This window comes from Callospermophilus lateralis, chromosome 5, assembly GCF_048772815.1.
Source record: "Callospermophilus lateralis isolate mCalLat2 chromosome 5, mCalLat2.hap1, whole genome shotgun sequence".
Taxonomy (NCBI): Eukaryota; Metazoa; Chordata; class Mammalia; order Rodentia; family Sciuridae; genus Callospermophilus; species Callospermophilus lateralis.
The window spans coordinates 38,849,694-38,874,852 of NC_135309.1; the positions used below are offsets into that span (position 1 = coordinate 38,849,694).

General features: G+C 42.8%; 1 protein-coding gene across 5 annotated transcripts in view; it reads left to right on the forward strand.

Annotated features, from left to right (window-relative positions):
- Positions 1-16,855, forward strand: part of Mgat1 (alpha-1,3-mannosyl-glycoprotein 2-beta-N-acetylglucosaminyltransferase) — a 20,480-nt gene extending 3,625 nt beyond the window's left edge. For 4 of the 5 annotated variants that reach the window (XM_076856526.1, XM_076856525.1, XM_076856524.1 and 1 more), the window contains one exon: positions 14,297-16,855. In XM_076856526.1, the coding sequence (XP_076712641.1) occupies positions 14,420-15,763 (1,344 nt within the window). In that variant the 5' untranslated portion in view covers positions 14,297-14,419 and the 3' untranslated portion in view covers positions 15,764-16,855. Of the gene's footprint in view, positions 1-4,550; positions 4,703-14,296 lie in introns of those variants that run through there. The other variant, XM_076856523.1, reaches the window with a different exon arrangement.
- The last annotated feature ends 8,304 nt before the right edge of the window (positions 16,856-25,159 follow it).

Sequence of the window (25,159 nt, forward strand, 5' to 3'; positions counted from 1 at the left end):
TCATAGCTCCACCCATGGTGCTGTAGGAAGACATGCTCAGGCACAAAGACACAGTCACTTGGAAGAGCGAAGAAGAGCTGGCATGGGTGCCTGACTGCCACATCGCCCAGCAGGGGAGTTAACTCAGTCAAGGTTGGTCTCCCACAGAAGTTTAAATCTCAAGGGCCAAGTGTCTGTTTGGGAGATAGAGCTCTATTTCTTGGGGTGAATGCTGGTTCTTTCCTTCTTATGCCATATCCCTAGTCTTCTACTCTTTACAATGATAGGTTTTTTCAGACTGAATCTCTTAGCCATGTGTATTTCTGCAGACTGTCTCACTTAAAGCAAACCTGTTCATAGTAATCTTATCACTTCTTGCCCACACCTTCCTTGAACTCTGTTTACTTATGCCAAGTCTGCTAAGAAATAGTGACAACAAATCGTAGAAAGGAGAGGTGGCACATAGTGCTGGGAATTTTGAGATGGTAGAGAGAATGGTGGTCTGGGTCAGTATGGTGGTCTGGGCCAGGAAGTTTGTCTTCTGGAATTTCTTTGCTTCTTACTTACTGAGTAACAGCTGGGACTCACATTCAGTGGGGACTGGTAATAATAACTGAAAATCCAGTATTTATGCCTTACTTTCTTCGTTAGATTTCTTTCTTTTTGCCCACTTTTCGCATTCTTCTTTGCCATAGGAATCCCTGCCTCCTCCCAGGGGCCTGAGGGCTGGGCAGGCCTGGGAGCCCGGATCACTGACCCTGAGGTGTTCTTCCTTTTCTGGATGTCTGGAGCATGGCCCCTTTGACACCAGCCTGCTATGTGGGAGGATATGTCACCTTTCACCAGCTTCACACAGCAGATTCCTGGTGCCAGTCTTTGCTTAGGCAGAGGGGATCACAGTGATCCTTTGGTGAGCCCCGGATGCTTTCTCAACTGTTTCTGGGGTTCATGCTGTGTAAGAAGGGTCCTCATTTTCCTACTTTAGAGTCTCTACTATCCTGTGAGTGCTTGTGAGCACCTCCAACCACTTGAAGTAACAAGAAGAATTGTATTTGTATAGTGTTGATGTCATGTGAAGAGTCCAAGCTGTTGTGTCAGTATTCCCTCACTGCTTTGTTGTGATGAAGACAGAGTGGCGATTATTTCTGAGTTTGAGGGGAAGCTACAGAAGCCCTTAAGCTGGAAGGGCTTGCCTGAGGGTGGAGTGGCAGACATTGAAATTGCCTGTGCAGTGCAGAGCTGCTTTTACAACATCTGATCTGACAGGGGCAGCTTGGTCTTGCTGCAAACTTCCAGGGAGAGAAACTCTGTGCCCTGCCTGACAGCCTCCTGGTAAGACATTTCCTCCTTAGGGTAAACCAGAATTCCTCTCCTTTGTCAGAGCAATAGCTCTGCCCTCTACCCAACTCCTGCACAAGATGTTTCTCTCAAGACAACCATCCACCTTATTGCAGGGCCATCAGGATGCCAGGGCCTGGCACTCATGGGGACCAGTTATAGATGGTGTGTTTTTATGTATACCCTTCTTTATTTGCAAAGGAATTGTAGATGGCTAACTAAAAGTTAGATTTCACAGGCATTGCTCATTGATTATTGTGTTAATCTCTTCTCCTTCCTTTGACTTTATAAGCTGGGTTTCTGTGTCTCTCCGGGGAGACATTTGCACATAATCCAATCCCAGGCATATCTGTAGAATCTAGATACCTGGTCCCTTGTTTCTGCCCTTCTTTTCATGATAGCTTCTTCCCATGCAACCTCTATCAAGAGCCCAAGGTGTGTGTGTGTGTGTGTGTGTGTGTGTGTGTAGAATACTAGGTATTTTTTAAAAATTATTTATTTTTTAGTTGTAGTTGGACACAATACCTTTATTTTATTCATTTATTTTTATGTGGTGCTGAGGATCGAACCCAGGGTCTCGAACGTGAGAGGCGGGCACTCTACCACTGAGCCCCAGTCCCAGCCTGCCCTTTTTATTTTCTATTTTTAAGGGGCATGGGATTGGATTATGTGCAAATGGAATAGGAGGATCTGATTATAGAATAAGATAGAATGAATAGGGGCAATATATTCTCTTGCCCACCCCACCCTACTACCACCAAAAGAGAGCTAGACAAACAGAGAAAGAATAAAAAGAAAATTTTTCTAAGTTACTAAGGCTGGCAACTTGTGATCTTTCAGCCTCAGCTTCCTCGGCCTGTGCCATTACTTCTGGCCCAAGGCCTCCTTTTCCCAGGTCATTTTGGCACTCATTTTCCTGGCTTCTTACCTCTCGGACCAAATGTTTCCCTTTTTTTTTTTTTTTTTTTCATTCAAGAATTTATTTCATTCTCAAATGAAGGACTACAGAGAGTGGGGGAGTTATGCAAATATAGCACAGCCCTCCTTTATCCCTAGCCATCTTGTTTCCCATCCACCTGCCTTACATGGAGGAATATTATGGTTAGAGGTGGGAATGATAAGACTTGGGCTATTCAGTCTTCCCCAACCTTTCAGCACCTGTAACATGGTTTTAGTTTCTTAATCTACAGGTCAGTTTACCAACCTTTAACACGTTTAGGAACTTCATTGTTTTCCTTCATACTTTTGATACTGAGTGTGATGTGTAGGGCCCCTGTGTCCCTTAATTCCCTTCATAAGGAAAGTGTAGAGAGAGGGCAGAGGTACAGAGATGCTGGCCTCTGCCTGGCACAAGAGCCTGGTCTTGAGTTTCCTGTCACAATCCAGACTGTCAGCTAAACCAGAGATCATAGATACACACATATCCACACATAGTCAAGCCTCATTGATGTGTCAGCTCTTCGCTTATTGTACTCCTTCAGGGCAGGACTCCAGCTGGCACCCCATTGTGTTCCTGTCATGCTGGGCACACAGCCATCTCAGAGAACAGTAGCACTAAGCATGCATGAGGGGAGAGAATGAGTGCTAGGTTTGGAGGCAGGAATGCCTGGGTCTAAAATCTGACCATGGTGCTCACTAAGGGTTGTGACCTCCAGCAAGTTAGTGCTTACCCTAAGCCTCAATCTCCTATCTGTAGAATAGAGATTATGTTGTATACTCTGAAGAGCTGCTAGAAGAGTTAGGAGAGGCCAAGGGAGAGGTCTTGCCTGTGGAGGCCTTTATGCCTGGTGAGTCCTTATAGTTTTGTTTTAGCTCTTCACTTACATGCAGGGGCCATTAAGATAAGTCCATCCTTTTGGTTCTTCAGAACTCTGCACTATTCTTGGCTTCATATAGAATCAACTTAACGAACATACACTGGAGTTCTAGGCTGCCTTGTGCTCTAGATCACCTTGTAGAAACACGTAGGCAGGGGAGGGTCTGATGTCATTGGAGTGTGTCCTGGTGACATAGTGGTGGTCCTTCTCTGGAAAGTTACCCACAGAGCAGCTAATAGTTATCAGCTCCCCACTCTAACTTCTTAGGGTGAGGGGTGGGTGGTGGTGAACTGAGGCCTCTGCAAAGGGGCACCCAGGGAAGGTTGTTGGTGGAAGGGAGTCAGGCTTATGTTGTGGACAGAGCAGGGGCTCCCAGACACCTCTAAATTACAGAATGTCTCATTGTGGTGCCTGGCTTTTACTGGAGTGGCCTGTCATGGAATCCAGTGCTCAGGCTTTAGAGAAATTCTATCTCTGCTCTGGATCCACTGCTGACTCCTCAGTAAGCCCTGCAAACTCTGGTCTTCATCTTTTCTCCACCCTTGTGACTGAAGTCACAGTTATTTGTTACTGAATTTCCTTCCTTTGATTGGCCTGAGTCCTGAATCCCTTCTTCACCTTCCCTTTAGATTTCTTCTAAAATATCAAAGGGACACTGACTTTTAGGCTTTTCTGGGGGCACTTTCCATATCTCTTTTACATGGCAACCACAAAAGCCTGTGCCTGTGATTTATTCCTTCTCTTCTTAGGTCTGATGGTCCCAGCAGGCAAGCCTGTGTCTCTGCTTTTTCACTCAGAACTAACCACTTTAAGTCTCCACCCCGCAAAGGAAAAAACAAGAAAGAAACAACAACTGGCTCTCACAGTGCCTTTGGCAGCAGGTGTTTCCTCCCTGACTTCCTTTTGACACCCGGGTTCCTATATCACCAGCCCCTCTTGTTTTTCCAACCTAGACTCTGAAGCCTCTCTGGAGTTGTGGGTACGAGATGGCTTCCAAATCCTTGGGCTTTGTTTGGCGAATGCCCTGTTTGGGGTGCTCTGCTTACTTGGGGCACACCCTTTGAAACCTTATAACACCAGTTTTGCTGTTTCTCCAAACTCCACAAAGCTCTGGACACTAGAGCAGTTGAGGAAGAGACACCAGCGGAAGTCTGGAGTACAGGGATCTTTTAAGTGTGGATGAGGTCAGGTATCAGCTCTTGAGGAGTTGCGACTGCAAGTAGGGAAAGGCTTAAAAGTAAGTTATTTTTATGTCCACCCCTGAAATTGGGGACCTAGGAAAAGGTGATGTGCAGATCTTGCGGGTGATTGGAAAGTCTGGGAGAGGAGGAGGGCCCAGGAAGGCAGGGTCAGGGCGGGCCCTCTCGAGGCGGGGCGGAGAGCAGCGGCTGGCCCCGCCCTCCCCGGGGAAGGGCCACGTTGCCCGCCCGGGAGTCCGGCCCCGGCGCGCAGCAGGAAGGGCTGGTGAGGCGAAAGGGGACGTCAGCTGCGCGAGCGCCTGGGACGCGCCGGGGCACCGGGCTCGCTCCCCGCGTCCCGGGCGGGCCAAGTTTAAGGCTAGGAAGTTGGTAAGTAAGAGTGTGGGAACGCCGGCGTCCTTCAGTTCTAAGGCTTATCCTAGGGAGGGAACTGAGGAAGGCCCTGCGGGCGTGGAGGGACTCTCCAAGGGAGCGAACTCCGGGTGTTGCCCAAAGTCCGGGTAGTGCTGAGAGCCCCTGCGAGAGGGGCTTGCCTCGGGACCTGTCTGGGCCGACTTAAGTGCTGGCTGTGCTTCAGTCTCCCCTGAGCCGGGAAGTCCAACTCTGTTCAGCTTTTGGAATCCCGGGGCCTCCAGCTGTTGGAGGGAGGGCAGAGTGGGGAGGCTGTTGTGAAACTCCGCCGCCGGGCGACCGTGGGTGCGGGGCTGGGCGGAGGTGGGATCGCTGCCGTGGGTTTGGGGAACAGGAAGTGACCTCCCACTCCCCCCCAAAACACTCCTTTCCACAAGTTTCTACCGGTGGTTTTTGCTCAGCCAGAAGGGAAAATTCAACCAATGTTGAAATGTGTTAGAAAACTTTTTTCTACTTGCTTGCTAATGTGTGTGAATTAGGGACCTCCTGCCTTACAAAGCTTGGAGCAGAGGGATTGTAGCTGGCCAGATCAGTGTCCCCTTAGAAGCATGAGCCCAAGGGTGAAGCTTTACTTGGATTAACCTTTGCTTCTGTAATGTGTTTAGTCTTTACTTTGAATATCACTGGCAGATAATGTTCAGCTTTATTTTCTGTCATTTAAAATGCTTCTCAGATGCTGGCATCCTCCAGGTTCTTCCTCCGGTCTCAAATCACTGCTGCCTCGTTTCTTCACATTAAGGAAAACCTTATTCCGTGTCCTGTTCTCACAGAAAGTGAGAGTACTGTAGTATGCCCAGCCTTGGTGGAATGCAAAGGTTAAACTTATTTCCTGTTTGAGGGATCGGGGAAATTGTCACTCATCATCTTCTAGTCAGTCATGAAGGACCTTGGAGATGACCAGCTCAACCCTGAACTTTACAGATGAGGGACAAGTGACTTGCTCAAGAGGCAACTTACCTGGTCTGTTGGTGCTCCATTGCCTGAGTCTCAGACCTTCGTGCCATTTGCCATACTAGCATTGTATTTCCTCTACCCCTTTTTTCCTAAGATGAATAACCTGTATCCCATCCCTCCTAGGTCTTCTTTTCTAAACCCTTGAATTATTTAAGTGCATCTTCTGACTCCCTTTCACTTTTTCCATCCTTCTGAAATTATGGAGCCCAGTACATGATATAAGAATAATAGTGATTCATGTTGATCTCCATTATCTGTGATGTGTCCTATGTGTTCTAAACTTTTTAAGCAGTGCTTTTAACACAGCAAGCAAGGCAAATGGAAGGGATAGTCTGTAAACATTCCTTCTACTCTGTGTTTAATTTTAAAGCTAGACAGTAATTTTTCCCCAATTGCTTATAATTAGAAGTTGACTTATTTGGCATTTACTTGTTGTTTGAGAAACATTTTTGCCAGAGAGAGGGGACAAGCATGGAATCAAGAGTGTTAGAATGGAATCTGCTTTTAGGCAGTCCTTCAGAGGAAAAAAACCCTAAGTCCTGTAGGGATTGGTAGGTCCTGCCCACAGTCACCTAGGTTTTGGTGGAAGGTTTTACTTAAAAAAAACCCTCAATTTTCTCCTGCCATTATGCTGTTTATGTCTTTAAACTTAAAAGTGGTATAGATTGGCTATTTCATTTTCCTAAAGGAGTTCTTAAAAAACTCAAGAAAGTTAAAAATCAATCTTGAGTTGGGCCTTGCTGGCAAATCTTATGAATAATATTAGGAACTCAGGTCAGGATGACATACAGTTACTTTTTTTGCTTTTGTTTTGTTTTGTTTAGTTGTTGTTGTTGTTGTTTTGTATTGGGGATTGAACCCAGGGGCATTTTACCACTGAGCTGCATCTCCAGACCTTTCTAACTTTTTATTTTATTTTGAGAGAGTCTCACTGAGTTGTATAGGGCCTTGCTAAGTTGCTGAGGCTGGCCTTGAACTTGAGATCCTCTTGCCTCAACTTCAGGAGGTACTGGGATTACAGGTGTGTACCACTTTGCTGGGCAGTTGTTCTATTTTTAAAAAAGAATGTTTTTTTTTTTTCCCCAAAATGACTTTACCCATAAATATTCCATTTCGTTCCATACCATATGTGTTACAATATGACATTGTCCTTTTCCCTCCTAAAGGTGGAGTTTGTGATTTTCTTCCCTTGAATGTGGGAAGGGACCAGTGATTCCCTTGACCAGTGAGTAAGGCAGAAGTGAACCAAGGTTGGGTCAGGAAAAGAATACAGCTTCAACTAGCTTTTACTTTTTCTTGGGACACTTACCTTTGGAACTTAGCCATCATCTTCATAGGAAGCCCAGACCATGTGGAGAGACCACTTGGAGGTGTTCCAGCACTCCAGTTAATGTCTCATCCAACGCCAACCTTAACCTACAGATGTGAGAGAATGAGTGTAGGTGAGTCTAGCCTTCAGCTTTTGAGTCATTCAGCCTGGGTTCCAGACATAGTAGAACAGAGACAGGTCATCCCCTCTGTGCCCCACTTTCCAAGTTCTTGAGCTATAGAAATTGTGAGAGGAAATAAATGATTGCTATAGTTTTAAGTGACCAAATTTTGAGGTAATTTGTCATTTAGCAATAGGATATTTAATAAGGAAGGGGATGTGAGTAGAAATAGGGCCTCTGAATTTGGATTTGGGGCCAGATTACAAAGGGCAGGGAGAAAAGCATTTGCTCTGCTTGGCAGAGTTACTTAGATTCTATTTTACTTACTATTGCAAGTGCTTATTTCTCCTTAAGGAGTCACCACAAAACTTAGTGGCTTGAAAAAATGGTTTCAGCTGTTTCATTCTTGTGGTCTTTCATGCAGTTGCAGTCAGAAGTGGCTGAGGCTGGGTGTTTAGTGATTGATACTGGCTGTCAGCTGGGACTGAAGTTGAGGTTGTCAGCTGGAATACCTTTCAGTGTCCTGCCCATGTGGTAGGGTTCTAAAAGCAAGTATCTTTAGTGCACCAGATAGAATCTGTCTTGCCTTTGTGAACTTCTCTTGCAGGTCACATAACCTTACTTCTTCCAGAGTCAAAGGGAGGAAATGTGAACCCTCATCTGGAGGGAAGAGTGTCACTGTCATTTTATAAGAAGAGCTTGTCGGATAGGATATGTAGTGGTCATCTTTGGAAATGTAATCCTTCACTTTCTTGCTGCTTTTGGTCTTTTTTTTTCCCCTCCCCAGTATAGTTAATAATGCAAGCATTATGTAGCCACTTGAACTTTACACTTGTGCCAAGCACTGTGGTAGATGCAGAGATCATAGAACTTTTTTCCCTAAGGAGTAAGGTGAGAGCCAGGTAAGGCCACAGATTCTGTTACCGTGTGAGAGAGTGCTATGCAAGTATAGTCATGGTAGGCCTGGCTCTGGGATATTATGGAAGAAGTCACCTGAATTGGAACTTAAGGAATATGTGGGTGGCTTGCAGGTGAACTGTGGGTAACTTTTCAGGATGAAGGAGCAGCTGGAGCAAAGACATAGCAGTGTATAGCAGTGTGAAAGTATATTTATTGGAGAAATAGTAGCCTTTTGAGGCCAAAGTATGGAGCTTGTGGGGTTTATGGTTAGAGATAAAGTTGTAAAAGGATGTGAGTCCCTTTGTTGTGAAGGTCCAAGTGTGTCATATTTTAAAATTTAGAATTTTGTCTTTACAGAAATGATCTGGTGTATCTATTATGTTATGAGATCTGAAACAGTATATCACAGTTCACCATGTTTATTTCTGTAACAAAATATATAAGTGGGATAAATAAAGACTATACATAACCTCACCAGATCAGATCAGATTTCACCAAATGAGGTTGGGTGAGATTTTACTGCCAAATGAATTTAGAAAACTAGTTTTTCAGTGTTTTTTTTTTTTTTGATTTGTGAATTGCAGTTGAGGGATTGTGGATGTGTGTGACATCCACATTAAAGCCAGTTTTTAGATCATGGGCACATTGGCAAATACTGAGGGTTCTACCTAGCATAGCATTGTGGAGAATCCCTGTTCTTATGCAACCTTCAGCTGAAAGGGTTGAAATATGAGCAAGTGGTCATTCTAGTGGTCATTGTCATGCAGGGGATATGGACTTGTATGATCTGAAGACACCAAGGAATATGTTCTGGCAGATGTGAATCGGGGTTATCAAGATAGGGATGAGCAGATTAGGCATCCACAAGCTTGCAAAGACCCTGAGGGTAGGGTTGAATGTTAGGGGACCTGTAGTGAATCTAGTAAAGTGTGGAAGAAAGAAAACGAGTGACTGGCAAGAATTTATGTTGTCACGCATCTGTCTGGCACTGTTCTGAATATCGGACATGGGTTATCTCATCGAATTCTCACAGAACCCAGTGAGGTGTTCTATTATGATTTCCATCTTAAAGGTGAGAAAATTAAGTCTCGGTGGGAAAACAGAGGGTGACCACTAGGCATTGTCTCTGGGCTTTCAAGCCACCATTTGCCCTCCAAATGGTGGCCTGAGCAGCACTCAGAGGAGTGGTTCAGCTCTTCTGGCCAGGGTCTCAATTTAGGCATCACTCTGCACACAATCAGGTAGCTGCTGGAGAGTGCATTGCACTCATGGTCTGTGTATTTTTACATACTGTTAACTTCCAGATAGAAGTGAGCTTCCTGTCTTAGAGAATATATGGATAAGCAAGGACCATGGGGTGGAGAAAAAAACATTGGGGACAGAGACAGGACTGGGCTGGGGTAGATTTTCCTGTGGGCTCTTCATTTACTCTAGATGCTTGTGGACTTGCTAAAATCCATCCACTGAGGAGGTGGTTGAAGACTACATTGATCTGCATGGCTTAGAAGGGTGGGGAAGGAGGTTGTATTCCACCTAATTCCATTGCTTAGAGAATAATGAAAAGTAATCCAAAGGGTACAGAATTCATCTGAAGGATTGAGACCCCAAGGATGTAGTCTCTTGGGGTTTTGTCATCAGTCTGAGAACTTGCAGGTCTGAGGAGGCTCATTGATAAATCATGCACAATCTGTTCTCAGAGCCCCAAGGAAGCACATCAGTTAATGGAGTTCAGCCTCTCCACCACCCCCCCCCCATCCTTTATTTAAAGACTTTCTTGCTTAGTCACTTAGGACACGGGAAGTTAAGGATAGGGAATTCTGGCTATTAGTTCCAACATTGACCACATCCTGAAAGGGAGTGAAGAAACTGGAAATCTGTGCATTTTTCTATTCTTTATACTATAGTATGTGAGCCTTAATAAATAGGTATGTAATTACACAGTTAAATGGAAAAAGACTTAAGGTTTCTTAGAAGACTAGTGTTATAGAATTGTAGGGGTAGCTGGTTTCTGGGAGGGATACCAAGTGGTGGTAGATGGAAGCAGGGACTGGGAGAGTTTCTCCACAAGGGAGACAAACTCCAAGTCTCTTTAGAGATCTTTCAGGATCAGTTCTTTGATACCAGATCTGTTGAGACCCCATAGCTGCAGAGATGAGATATAGGACCCAGGCTTTTGGCTAGGATAGAGTACTGGGTTGTGAGTCACAGGGTTACTGGCAGAGCAGTTGGCACAAGAACATACATGCTTGAAGCCTTGGGGTATGAAGGGTTGAGACCAGAAGCAGGAATGCCATTGAGTTAATTGGTTTGGAATGGCAGCTGTTTGAGAATTTAGAGTGTTTCAGATCTTTCAAGAAATGGGGTCTGATAGAGTATAGAGGGTTGGTTGGGGCCATGTCTTTTTCTTCTTGGCTGTATGTTTTTCCAAGAGCCTGGCAGAGAGCAGGTATGTGATACATGTTGTGAGGTGATTGAGCAATTCTGGGCAAGCATATTGTCTCAGTTTGCCTTGTTGAATGTGCTCAGCTGTGGACATGTTAATGGATGAAGCTATTCAGATTTGTAGCCATGGTCCCATATCTTATTTTAAAAAAAACCTATTTGTAAATAGTTTAAAACAAAAATATTGCAAGAATAAAAATGGTATGAGGACATCATATTCCCTTTACTTGGAATTATGTGTAGTTAACATTTTACTCCATTTGTGTCCCCCCCCCCCCCCCCCGTGTGTGGTGTGTGTGTGTGTGTGTGTGTGTGTATACATATATAGTTTAAACCTTTTGAGGGCATCTGTCAGGGCCCTCTACCTCTAAATACTTGAGGGTATATTCCCTAGGAGTTGTGATATCCTCTTGCTTAACTCAGTAGTTAGCAGTCATTTAATATGAATACTCTCCAGTTTGTATTCAGTTTTGTCATTTTAGTCAATTTTTTTTAATAAAACATTTTTGAGGTATAATGGACATTCAGTAAACTTGATGTTTTGAGGTACAGTTTAAGTTTTAACATGTATATACTTATGCAATCATTGCCATAATCAAGATAATAAACTTATCTGTGCTTCCAAATGTTTTCTAATATCCTTTTGAAATACCCCCAAACACTGCCCCTGTCCTCAGGCAACCAGTGATCTGTTTAGTTGTATTTTCTTGAGTTTTATGTAAATAAAATTTAGTGTACTGTACTTTTGCATCTTGCAAAATTATTTTGAGATTCAGCCATATGTTGTGTGTATCAGTAGCTTATTCTTTATTGCTGAATATTACTCCATTGTTTTGGTAAGTCACATTTGTTTTTACATATTCCCCTATTTATGGACCTTTGGGTTATTTCCAATCTTGAGTGGTTTATGAATAAAGCTGCTTTAAACATTCTCATAGGTTTTTGTGTGGATATCTGTTTTCATTATTCTGGGTAAACCATGTATACCTAGGAGTGGTCTTGCAGGGTCATAAGGTAACTGTTTTTATCATTTTGACAAATAGCCAAACTGCTATAAAAGGACTTTGGATTTATATCTCATGGCATACAAAAAATTAACTCAAAATTAATCATAAGCCTAAATGTAAAACCTAAAAATTGTAAAATTTACAGAAGAAAACATAGGGAAAAATCTTCATGACTTGGGATTAGGTCTCTTAGTTATGATGCCAAAAGTTTAATACATATTAAAAGAAAACCCTGGCTAATTGGACACTACCAAAATTTTTTTTTTTTTTGGTGGTGGTACTGGGGATTGAACCTGGAAATTCCTTACATATGCTAGGCAAGTGTTCTACCAATGAGTTTGTCCCCCTAGCCCAAAATTAAGAATGTCTGTTCTTCAGTTACATTAAAAGGACAATAATTTTGTCAGTCTGATGGGTGGGAAATGTTAGGATAGTTTTGTTATGAGTGTAGTTGAATATATTTTTGGTACGTCTAAGGACCATTTTTGTATATTTTCTTTCGAGTTACCCATTTTGAAGTGGTCCACTTTCTATGGAATTTTTGGCCTTTTCTTCCCCTCAAAAATAAATTTTTTTTTGTACTGGGAATTGAATCCATTTGAACCCATGGGTTCTCTTGTACATTTGTAGACCTTTTTATTTTGAGACAAGGTCCTGTGAAGAAGCTGCCTATGGCCTTGTTATTGCTCAGGCTGCCTTCAAACTTGAGATTCTCCTGACTTAGCCTCCCCAGTTCCTGGAATTATAGGCATGTGCTACCATGTCTTTCCATCAGTTTTTTTTTTTTTTTTTTGTTGTTGTTATTGGGGATTAAACCCAGGGTGCTTAACCACTGGACCACATCCCCAACCCTTTTTTATAGAGACAGGGTCTCACTGAGTTGCTAAGTGCCTTGCTTAGTTTGCTGAGGCTGGCTTTGAACTAGTGATCCTCCTTGTCTTTGCCTCCTGAGTCACTGGAATTACAAGCATGCGCCATCACTCCCAGCTTCCCCTCAATTTTTAAAAGGCCGTGTCCCCAACCTTTTTTATTTTTTATTTATTTTTTTATTTACACAGGTTACATTAAGTTGCTTAAGGCCTTGCTAAGTTGCTGAGACTCATTTTGAATTTAGGATCCTCCTGTTTCAGCACTCCTTTCCTCCCAGCTGCTGGGAGTACAGGTGTGTGCCAACATGCCCAAGAAAAGTTCCTTCTTTATTTAAAGTATTACACTGATTTGTCCTTTACGTTGCCAAAATTCTCTCCCACTTTTTCATTTGTCTTTTGACTTTTTCATGATGTTTTTATCCACACAAATGTGTTCCAATTAATAAAATATATAAATCTTTTACTGCATCAGGATTTTGAGTGATACTTAGAAAACCTTCCATTGCACTCAGATTCTAGAGGAATTTATTCAGGTTTCTTCTAGCATATTTATAATTTTATTTTTTATATTTAGATTTCTGATCCACTAAGTTATCCTTATATTCAGGTCAAATTTTACATTTTTTGAATTGATTATAATTATTATAACCCTGTTAACAATACTGTTATTTCTCTAGAAGTTGAAAATATCACCTTTGTTATATACTTAGCTTTCTTTGTGTCTAATTCTGCTTCACTGCATGGTCTGTTATTTGTACCTGTAGCACAGTTTTAATATAGAGGCTTTGTAGTATGTAGTATTTTAATATCCGGTAGGGGCAAGTCCTTCACAACTTATTTTTATTATTTGCCTTGATATTCTTGTGTGTTTAGTTTTTCATGTTGGATTTATGTCAGTTGATCTATCTCTATAAAAGTATTTTTATTGGGATTTCTTTTTTTTAAGTATTTTTTAAGATATATTTTTAGTTGGTGATAGACCTTTATTTTATTTATTTATATGCAGTACTGAGAATTGAACCCAGTACCTCACACACGCTCTACCACTGAGCCCTCTTATTGGAATTTCTGATGGTGCTGAAATGTCTTAACTGAGGAAAAGGGAGATTCAAGTCTTCTTTTGTGTTTTTCAGGAGGTTTCTTGTTAAAATTATTTCTTGTATTTTATAATTTTCTTGGTTTTTCTAAATAGGATTTTCTCATCCACTTTTTCTTCTAATGAATTAATATGTGTAGATATGACAGCTATTGATTTTTTTGTATGTTTTTATATCTATTTTATTGCTTTGTTCTTTATTTGGTTTTATTTTATCATCTAGTGTCTTAGGGTTTTCTAGGCACATTCTTGCAGCATCAACAAATAGAAATAATTTTACTTTCCCATTTCTGCCTGTTTTCTGTAGTATAGTTGTATTGGCCAGTACTTCCTAGAATGTTAATAGCCGTGGAGATCATGGGCAATGTGGCTTTACTCCTGAATTTATGGGAATGCCTCTTGTGTTTCCTTATTAGGTTATCATGTGATACATGATTTTTTAAATCAATAATCTTAGGACAGTTTGATTTGAGGAATGGGAAGAAGAAGATCTCACCTTTTACTTCTTCCTCCCTTAATCTCCGCATGGAAGATGGGAAATGAAATTTGTCAGATAAAGAAGGGGGAGTTGGTGTTCTTTTGTTCTCTCTCTTCCACTGTGTCATTTTCTACCTCCCCTGAAAGCATGTATTGCTTTTCTGAGGACTCATTGGCTCATTTTGGAGGATGGAGCATGGTACCCTAATCCTAGTTTAGGCAAAGGGCAACTCTTTTCTAAGAGAATCTGGAGTGAGCCTCATAGCTTCCCTTCTTCACATTTTCACCTTTCTGCACCTCACATTCTTCCACCCCATAGGGTTGTGGGGCTATGTGTCTTTGTGGTGATGGTTGGTTTTTCTCTCTCCTCTCTTTAGGTGCATGGCTGCTTCCTAGTCCCATATTCTGGAGAAAACAATCCTAGAACCGTGGGCCAGTGAGCCAGGCAACCAGGCAGCCTTAAACCCTCTCATTGCCCTCCCTCCCCTGTGGGGGCCAGGATGCTGAAGAAGCAGTCTGCAGGGCTTGTGCTGTGGGGCGCTATCCTCTTTGTAGCCTGGAACGCCCTGCTGCTCCTCTTCTTCTGGACACGCCCAGCGCCTGGCAGGCCGCCCTCAGACAGTGCTTTTGATGATGACCCTGCCAGCCTTACCCGGGAGGTGACCCGCCTGGCCCAGGATGCTGAGGTGGAGTTGGAGCGTCAGTGGTGGCTGTTGCAGCAAATCAGAGAGCATCATGCTCTATGGAGCCAGCGGTGGAGGGTGCCTACGGTGGCACCTCCTGCCCGGCCTCGTGTGCCTGTGACCTCACCGCCAGATGTGATCCCCATCCTGGTCATTGCCTGTGACCGCAGCACTGTTCGGCGCTGTTTGGACAAGTTGCTGCATTATCGGCCCTCAGCTGAGCACTTCCCCATCATTGTCAGCCAGGACTGTGGGCATGAGGAGACAGCCCGGGTCATTGCTTCTTATGGCAATGCAGTCACACACATCCAGCAGCCTGACCTAAGCAACATTGCTGTGCAACCAGACCATCGCAAGTTCCAGGGCTACTATAAGATTGCCAGGCACTACCGCTGGGCATTGGGACAAATTTTCCATGAGTTCAAGTTCCCAGCAGCTGTGGTGGTGGAGGATGATCTAGAGGTGGCACCAGACTTCTTCGAGTACTTCCAAGCCACTTATCCACTGCTGAGGGATGACCCCTCCCTCTGGTGTGTATCTGCTTGGAATGACAATGGTAAGGAACAGATGGTGGACTCAAGCAAGCCTGAGCTGCTGTATCGCACAGACTTTTTCCCTGGCCTGGGCTGGCTACTGTTGGCTGAGTTGTGGGATGAGTTAGAGCCCAAGTGGCCTAAGGCCTTCTGGGATGACTGGATGCGTCGGCCTGAGCAGCGGAAGGGCCGAGCCTGTGTGCGCCCTGAAATCTCAAGAACGATGACCTTTGGCCGTAAGGGTGTAAGCCACGGGCAGTTTTTTGACCAGCATCTTAAGTTTATCAAGTTGAACCAGCAGTTTGTGCCCTTTACAAAGATGGACCTGTCATACCTGCAGCAGGAGGCCTATGACAGGGATTTCCTTGCCCGTGTCTACGGTGCTCCTCAGCTACAGGTGGAGAAAGTGAGGACCAATGATCGGAAGGAGCTGGGGGAGGTGCGAGTACAGTACACAGGCAGGGACAGCTTCAAGGCCTTTGCCAAGGCCCTGGGTGTCATGGATGATCTCAAGTCAGGTGTTCCCAGGGCTGGCTACAGGGGTATTGTCACCTTCCAGTTTCGGGGCCGCCGTGTCCACCTGGCACCCCCACAGACCTGGGATGGCTATGATCCTAGCTGGAATTAGCAGTACCTGCCTGTCCCTTTTGGGTCCCTTTCTTGCCATACCATGAGCTGAGATAGGATAGCAGTCCCTGGGCTGCATCATCCTGTCTATTTTCCTCTTGGGTCCATTTTATCATCATCTTTTTTTTTTTGTTTGTTTTGAGTGGCATTCGAGTGCACAAATGATAAGGTGAGGGTTTATTCTCCCGTTTTCAAGGGAGTCAGAAGGGGAACCATTCTGGGGTATGTTGGGGTGGAGTATTAAGCAAGAAACCACTGTGTGGTAGCGGGAGACTTGGGCTTGTTGGGACTGGGAATGTCTATGTCCTGAGTTTTCTCCAAGTCATCTGAAGAGAGGTTGGCAACTAACTCTTGACCAAGCCTCTTCTTTCAGCCAGGGCATGAGCCCTGTACTACTCTTCTTCTTCACCTACTATGTGGGGCTGGATTATGTGAGAAGGGAACATTTGGGGCCAAAAGGAGACTAACCAAAAGGGTTTCACCATGAGGGGTGGGGTAGAGTTGTTCCCCAGGCTTTACTGCCTCCAGCTCTTCCTTCTTACCCTGACTTCCTCTCAGGTCTTCATTCTCTGCAGCCTAGCAGTGTGTGGTTTCTAAGATGAAAAGTGGAAGAGGGAAAAGCAAAACCCCTTCTCAGCTCATGTCAGGGCAAAGATAGTAGGGGAAAAGCCTGTGTGGGACTACCTTCCCTCTTTTTGCCTCAAAGAGACCTTGTTCTCTCCCCCCCCCTTTCTAAAAATAAGTCCCTTCCCTGTTGCTTTAGGAAGGTTCCACACTGACTTTGGTGGGAAATAAATGAGCTCTTTGTGTCTTTTTGCCCCTGGGGTTTGGTCACCTCCCCAGGAGGCTTTGGCCTCTGGTGGCTCTCTGCATATGAGTTAATGTAACTGAAACCAGGACAGCCCTGTCCATGCATCAGGTCCTGCCCAGCCTCCCCCAAACGTTGCCATGTCCTTACAGACCAGGATGCAGATGGCAGGTTGGAGAGGAATTTGTATGTTTTTGTTTCTTGCTTGACCTCGGTTTCATGGAAGAAAGTGGAATCTACAGAATTATTTTCAAAAATAAAGTAAAGGCTGAACTGTCTGCAAAATGTGTGTGTGTGTATATATCTTTGGAGAGGAGGTGAAGGGTTGGGGAGCAAAAGTAAAAAAAGGGAAGAATGAGCAGCAAGGGAAGGGAAGGAGGGGAGGGTAGGGGGTGGATAAGTTGAAGGAAGGAAAGCAGATGATTATAATTGGAAGAACAGGAAGGAGAAAGTCATCCAACAGCTGAGGAAGGACCAGCTGGGAAAGAAAGGCCAAGCTTGAGGGTGTAGAGAGCCCCCAGGCTCCACTCCTACTGTTAATCTCTAGATGTGGGCTATGTTACCCTCAGCAGGAGGTTTGGAAGCTAGCTTCTCAGCCTTGGTCTGAGAGAGAACCAGGGCATCTAAACCCTTTAGGTAGCTGTTTTGGGTTGTGTGCTTTCTGCTGACTTGGGTAGCTCCCTTACCCCATAGGGCAGTGAGCTCCAGGATACACAGTGGATACCGGGGTCGGCTGTGCAGTGACACTTTAGTGACCCTAGTGAAAATGTTTTTTTATACTAACACCCAGAACATACACACATACACATACCAGACAGTTCCTAAAATTATCCATCTCATATGTAATGCATTCTGAGAATTTCTATTCTCTGCTAATTTTTTTTCTTTTTCTTTTTTTTAAATGCTGCTTGTGATTCCCATCAACTTGATTTCATTAGTGGGTTTGAAAAATCCTGGGGCTAACTGACTTCATTGACAGAAACCACTTTTGAGCTTTATACCAGATGTGTATGGCAGAGGTGTCTGGATGGATTCTGCATAGAAGGGATGGGCACTGGGGAAACAGCTTCAGGACAGCTATTTTTACCTTCCATATGGCCTTCCCTCCATAAGCCTTGGCTTTTGCCCTTCTCTTATCTTGGTCACTCTGGTAGGATTGCATTCATTGAGTTGAGTGAGTCATCCCCAAATGTGTTGTGTGAAGTCTCTGGCCAGGCCTTCCTGAGTCTTTAGTGGATTTTGTAGTAGAACCCTGTCAGGGTTGGGTTGCCAGAGGACAGGCCAGGAGGGTGGGAGGTGGAGGACAGTTAATGTTAGATAAAACCACCACTTTTAAAATTCACTTTTTTTTTTTCTTAATACATGTTTCTATACTCTTCCACATTTTTCTTTATACCTTGGTTATATACATACCAGATTTCTTACATAGATAAACAGATAAAATATTTATAGTTGTGATTTAGATATGAGGTCTCCCTCAAAATGCTCATGTGAAACAATGCATGAATTTTCAGAATTGAAATATTTAGATTATGAGAATTGTAACCCTAGTAAGTGGATTAATCTTCCGGTATGGATTAACTGGACAGTAACTGTAGGCAAGTAGGGTGGGGCTGGAGGAGGTAAGTCACTAGGGGTGTGCCGTTGGTGTTTTGGGTTTTTTTTGTCCCTGGTGAGGCTCTTTCTACATCCTTATTGCCATGGCCTGCTTTCCTCTTCATGTATTTCCACCATCATGTTCTGCATTACCTTGGGCCCAGAGCTGTGGAGTCAGCTGACCATAGACAGAGCCTCTGAAATTGTGAGCCAAAATAAACTCTCCATTGTTCTTGTCAGGTCTTTTGTTCACAAAAAGACTAAAAGCTAACTAAAACATTTATCAATAAACCCACATAGTAATGTAAATATTTAACATATATAGCTTTCTATAACATACGAATTTACAGTACAAGTTTACTATATTTATTAAATACTTTAGCAAATGGGATTTCAAACTTCCTGACAGGACCTATGTAAGTGGTTTGCCACTGGAGGGGTCCTTGAACCTCCATCTGTTCTCCCACTCATCTGTTGTCTAACCTGGGCAAGTCACAGGGAATTTATAATTGGGAGCAGAGGTCAGAGAACCTTGCTGGTGGGGGCCAAGTGCTACATCTCCTTTTCTGAGGCATAGAGAACAGTTCTGGTAGCAAAAGTCATGGTGGTGATGTACCTGGGTCCACTACCTACATGTCTGACTTTGGATCAGCCATTTGTCCTGCCAGAGCCTCTTTCTGTGGGGCCAGAACAGTAGTGCCTCCTGGGGTGATTATGAAGAGTAGTATGTGTGGAAGCAATGTAAACAAAGTCCCATAGAAATCCCTGTCTCCATTACTCTCCTTTTCCTCCTTTTCTTGGTGGTCATTTTGGTCCCCCCCTACTAATGTTCCCTGATCTCACATGTGTCTGGAGGGAGCAGAGTGGCAGCCATGAAATTTGAGAAGGAAGGGGGCCAGGTAGTACTAAGGTTGTTAAACTTTCCCCTACTGGCTCCCTTGGCTTAATTGAAGTCTGTGTCTTTTTTCTAAGATACATATAGCAAGAAACCCAGAATACTGTGCCTTACGACAGTGAGAGGGTAGGGTTGGCATAGTGGTTCCTGATGCCATCAGGGCCCCAAACACCCTACATCTTTGTCTTACTCTACTTAGCCTGAGGCTTTCATCCTAGATGTCGCTTCTTGGCTGTAGTAGCTCTATCCATCACACTTCCATTTCAGGTAGGAAGAAAGAAGAAGGAAGAAGGTGGTAAAAGGTGAATGCCCGTTGCCGTCTTCCTTTCCGAAAGTCCACAGTGCCTTATCCCAGCTCCCTGGTCAGAACTGGATCATACAGAGCACCTATCAACAAAAGAGACTGGGAAAAATAATTTTTCAACTGAATTGATTCTTATTCAGAACAAGATTCCTATTACTGAGGAAGAAGGGAGTAATTTTGTGGGCAACTAAAGAGACCTGTACCACACATGAGTCCTGGAAGACCAAACTTGAGGGGATTTGGAGTGGGCAGTATGATGGGGAGATTGAGGGAAGTGCATTAGGAACCATAATCTGGTGAAGGGCAGAATTAAATCTCCTCAGGTCCCTAACCCTATAGTTGGTGTGAGAAACATGTCCAGCAGTGCTCAAGAGGGTTTGTGCTAGGCTTTCCCAGGGTCACACATGTCAACTGAAATCCTTCAAGGCCACATACAATAATAGAAATGCTGATTGACAAGGACAGATGGACCAAGGGACTGGTCATCTATTTTATCTTTCTACCATCTTCAGTACGTGGCACGTAGCTCACAGTCCAAGATGGTGCCTTTATTCCAGCCACCAGGAGGAAGGAAAAGGAAAAGAAGAACATACTTCCTTCTTTACAGAATGAAATCAGTGTACATAGCACATTCCCTCATATTTCATTTACCAGAATTTAATCTAGTTCTCTTAGTTGCAGGGGAAGTGAGAAATGGAGTCTTAGCTTGGCAGCCACGTGTTCAAAAAACTAAATCTTTTACCACATACGTAAGAAAGGAAGCATGGTTAATGAGAGGCAGCTTCTCTCTCTCTCTCTCTCTCTCTCTCTCTCTCTCTTTTTAAAGTACTGGGGACAGAACCCAGGGGCACAATACTGCTAAGAATAGCAGAGTCCTGTTTATTTTTTGTTTTGAGACAGGATCTTATTAAGTTGCCCAAGCTGGCCTTGAACTTTTTATCCTCCTGCCTCAGCCTTCTGAGTAGATGGGATTATAGGCATGTGCCACCATCCTAAGAGGCAGCAGCATTCTCTTGAGTACAGGTAATAAGGCATCCTTGGAAATAATGTTGTTTACTTTTAAAAATTTCTACTTAGAAAGGGAAAAATCAGGGGTGAGTGGTGATGAGGCCTCACCAAGGGCCCTCCATACTTTCCCTGAGGAAGGCAACAAGAACACCCCACCATGGGAATGGTCGCCTTGGTCATACATGAAACCATGCCATGCAAATAAGAATGTGAATCTAAAAGTTAAGGTGTATTAGTCACCTGTCACTGTAACAAAATACCAGACACAGGCTTTTTGTGATGTAAAGAGAGGTTTTTTTGTTTTGTTTTTGTTTTGGCTCACAGTTCTGGAGGTTCAAAGTTAAAGATTGGAGTGCATGTCAGGATGAGTGTTCACATCTCTAGCCACACAGCCGAGAATGGGCAGGAATCCTACAATCATCTTTTGGATGATCTTAGTGACCTAAGATCTTCTCTACAAGGTCACAAGGCCTTGGGTTTCTTAACTTCCTAATAATAACACCCAGGGACCAAGTCTTTAACATGGGCCTTTGGAGGACATTCAACATCCAACTATAACAAAGGGTTGTGACTTCTGATCCTAGTTTGTTGAAACATTCACCTTAAGGCGTTGAGTGCAGGAGCTGCCATGTAAGAAGTCTGACTAAGCTGGCAACAGTGGCACTTGCCTGTAATTCCAGTGATTTGGGAAGCTGAGGTAGGAGGATTGCAAGTTCAATGCTAGCCTCAGCAATTTAGGGAGTCCCTAAGCAACTTAATGAGATACTGTTTCAAAGTAAAAAAAATAAAAACAACCTGGAAGGTAACTCAGTAGCAATGCACCGCTGGGTTCAATCCCCAGTACAAAAACAAAACAAAAATAAACATCCAAAGAAGCCTGACTATCATGAGACCACTTCACTAGAGAAACCAGATGAACTGGTTGGTAGTTAGCATCATCTACTGTCATGTGAGTGAGCCATGTTGGATATGCAGTCCTGTACAGCCTTTAGATGTTTGCAGCCCTGGCCAACTTTGAACTGAAACTGCACAGGACACCCTGTGCAGCAATTGCCTAGCAAAATCCCTTGATAATTTCTGACCCACAAGTTGCAAGAAAAAGTTGTTTTTAGCTGAAGTAATTTGAAAAGCGAAAGTATAACTAGAAGATCTTGTGTAACCAGAATGGAATGTTTAGACAAATATTTTAAAAATTAGAATTTTTAAGCATTTACTCATTAATACCCAGGGGTGAGAATATTGTTAGATAGGAGACTATTTCTATTATTTGGGTAGAAGTTGTCTTTGAATTAAAGCATGTGAATATCTTTTTATTCTCCCAAAATGTTTTTTTTTCCAATTTTTTATTTAAAGTATCATCCAAGTTGTTATTATGGAAGTTTTCTAATCCATAGGGAAACTGAAAGAATTTGCCAAGAATACTCATATTGTTTCCACTGAGACGATCACAGTAATTAATATTTTACCATATGTAGACCCATACACACATTTATTTTTCTCTCTACCATTCAATAAAAGGTCACAGGCCAAATTTTTAAAATAACATTTTTTTTAATAATCATGTAAGTAGTATGTGTTCATTGTGTAACTATTAGAGGTTTTGTTTTGTTTTTTAAATTGAAATAATTTACCATAACCCTACTGTCCAGATTAACTACCTTTAATTCTTGGCTTGCTGAATAAGTTTCTAATCCGACTTTGGTCTTCATTAGGTACTAGTGCCCTCTACTGATGACTGGGTGAATTGTTTGGCAGTGAGATTTTTATTTACATAGTCTGAGTTTTTGGTTGAATTGATTCCCCAGATTACTTACATACGGATGAAGCAAGAAAGTTAGTTTTCTGAAAATGCAAAACAGAACTTGATGACCCATATCTAGGGGTTTTATTAAAAAGTCTTGGGCAAGACCTCACCTATAAAGGCCAGTCTGACTTACCTGTCATTGCCATGTTGTTTCTTGAATTAAACCCTGTAGGGATGGACATCCATGTCCAATCCATGACCTGGCACCCTAGTTAGATGGCACAGACATTGTTGTTCTAACTCCTCTCTTCCACAGCTGAACTGATATCCCTGATTTTTTCTAGATTCTTTTTCTTTCTCCTCTTTCAACTCATCTTTCTTGTCCTTTTCTCTTGTATTGTAAATAATACACCTTATATTATTTACACTTTCCACTTTAGACCTCTCATGTAATATATTTCACTCTTGAAAATTTTCAACTTATCAACTTAGTTCTCATTGCAAATTAGTATATTCAAGGATCCAAATTTATAGCACATCTATAATATTTATGAAAACAATATACTTTCTTTTTTTCTCTCTCACCAGATTATAGTCAATGAAGAAGATCTCAATCATATCTCTTGGAAGCTATGGTTCAGACAGACATGAGACAGGATGTCACAATCCTCTGGAAGTTCTATTCTAACTGCTTCTTCAGAAGGTCCCCATAATAATCATATTGAGCTCATGTTGAATGGCTTGTTGTCTGCCTCCATTCAGTGGCACAGAGGAACTAAATCAATTTTGTCCTTAAGATAAATGGATACAGTTATTGTAATCTAGAAATTTCAAGGTTAACAGGAAAAGAGGAAATGTTTTTGGGGAAAGCATGTGGTGAGCCAGAGTGGAAGAAATAAAAAGGTGTCTGAACATTTCAAAAAGTGGAAGCATCAATCTAGAGTGGGCTGAAGTCCAGTGAAGAGACAGAACTGAATCACTCTTTTTTGGTTAACAGTCTTGTCTCCTTGCCTCCCTTTGACTGACCTCAGACAACTCCTTCCCATGGGATGCCAGAACTTTAAGCTATGGACTGTACAACAGTCTCAAATATTCTTGTTTGGCACTTTCAGAGAACCAGGATGGGACATGTAGAACCATGATGTGCCCTTCCCACTAAAATTAGTAATAAGATCACTTCCTACCAAAGTGCAGTAGTGGTAGTCAGCAGAATTCATTAGGGTGGTGGTAGGATAGTGTTGGGTTAAGTAAAAATTTCAGTGATAAAAGTTTGATTAAAGTACATTAGGCATTTTATCTGTGCAAAGGAACTGGATATGTATCTGCCATGTTTATTTATAATATACCCATGTCTAGATCTAAATGGCAAATGGATTTGTAAGGAATAATAATAAAGAGGAAACAGAGACAAAGTGCAAAGGCAGGGAAGATGGCAGAGTGGCTCTTTGTCCAAACAGCCACATTTATTTATACCAGTAGGTCACATTAGGTCATTAGTACCATAACTACATTATTGTTTAGAGTATCAGTAAGGTTGCTTCTTTTGCAGTTACATTTCATAGTTACAATATGCAATGTTAGGAGCTTTGTGCCGTTCTCAAGAAAGTCCATTGTCTGAAGTTACTGTTAGCGAGGCAGCTCCAGGAGCACCAGACCTTGGTGAAAGATTATAGTTATCTAGCAAACAAGTTCTTCTACTCCCAGGAGGTATGTGCCTGCAATCAAGTTCGAGGCTTGATGAGGCTCTAACACAGAGGCATCTCAAGGCATTGCTGTACCAGCTGGACATTGGACATATATTAGCTATATTACTAGATCCTAAAAGAGATTACAGGATATTCTAAGTGGAAAACAGGGTGCCTATTACCCTCCGGGAGTTTTCTCACCAGGGGAACACTTCCCTGTACATTTCTATGGTCAGAATCCCTATATGGGTTAACACTTTGAAAATCTTCCCACGAAACTCATGGCAACAATATATTAAATAATAAAAGAAATATAAGGACACATCAAATTAGTTAAGTGTAAGATAAATATATCTTGAGCAGATACACAAGATAATGAGTGAGACCATAGATGATGGTGTTAGGTAGGTTAGTGTTGTGGTCTTTATATGAGGTGTCCCCCCAAAGCTCCTGTTAATGCAGGAATATTCAGAGGTAAAATGATTATGACAGCTATAACTAATCAGTCCATTCTACTTTGAATGGATGGGACAGTGACTATAGGCAGGTGGGTTGTGGCTGGGGAAGGTGGGTCACTAGGGGAGTGCCCTGGAAGGATTATTCTTCCTGAGGTCCCTTCCCTCCCCCACCTTCTCTCTGCCTCCAGACTCCACATGAAATGAGCAGCTTCTTCTGTTGGGCCCTTCCTCCATGTTGTACTGCCTCACTTTGTGTGCAGATCAATGGAGTCAGCTATCTGTGGACTGAGACCTCTGAAACCATGAGCTATAAATAAATTTTTACTCCTCTAAGTTGTGCTTGTCAGGTATTTTGGTCACAATGACAAAAAGCTAACTAAAATACTTAGTTAGCTATGAACAGGTAGGTAGGGGGAAAGTTACAATATGCAATGTTAGGAGCTTTGTTCATTATCCATAGGACAGAAGGCATATGCTATAAGAAAAATCCAGAAGTCATAAAACTGAAACCACAGGGAACCTTATTGAAACAGGCAACAAGTGTTTGGGGAAGGTGAGCTGGGATGCTTAAACTTCCTCAAGCTATAGATAATTATAAATCCCTTGAGAGAACTATTACTTAAAATCATGGGAAACTCTAATCAAAACAGTCTAGTTTGGGGTCTAGTATGTTAAAACCTCTTCCAGAAATAGATAATTATAACACCTCATAGGGAAGAACTTTTTCCAGATCAGGCCCTTATCATCAACACTATTTCACAACTGCACAATCACCCTGTAAATCAGAACATCAAGACCCTCACAAAGAAAGTTTGCTGAGGACTATCCAAATAAACTGGTTAAGGATCAAGAGAATTGAGGCAAGAACAGGTGAACTCAATTTTTTTAAAACATTCCAG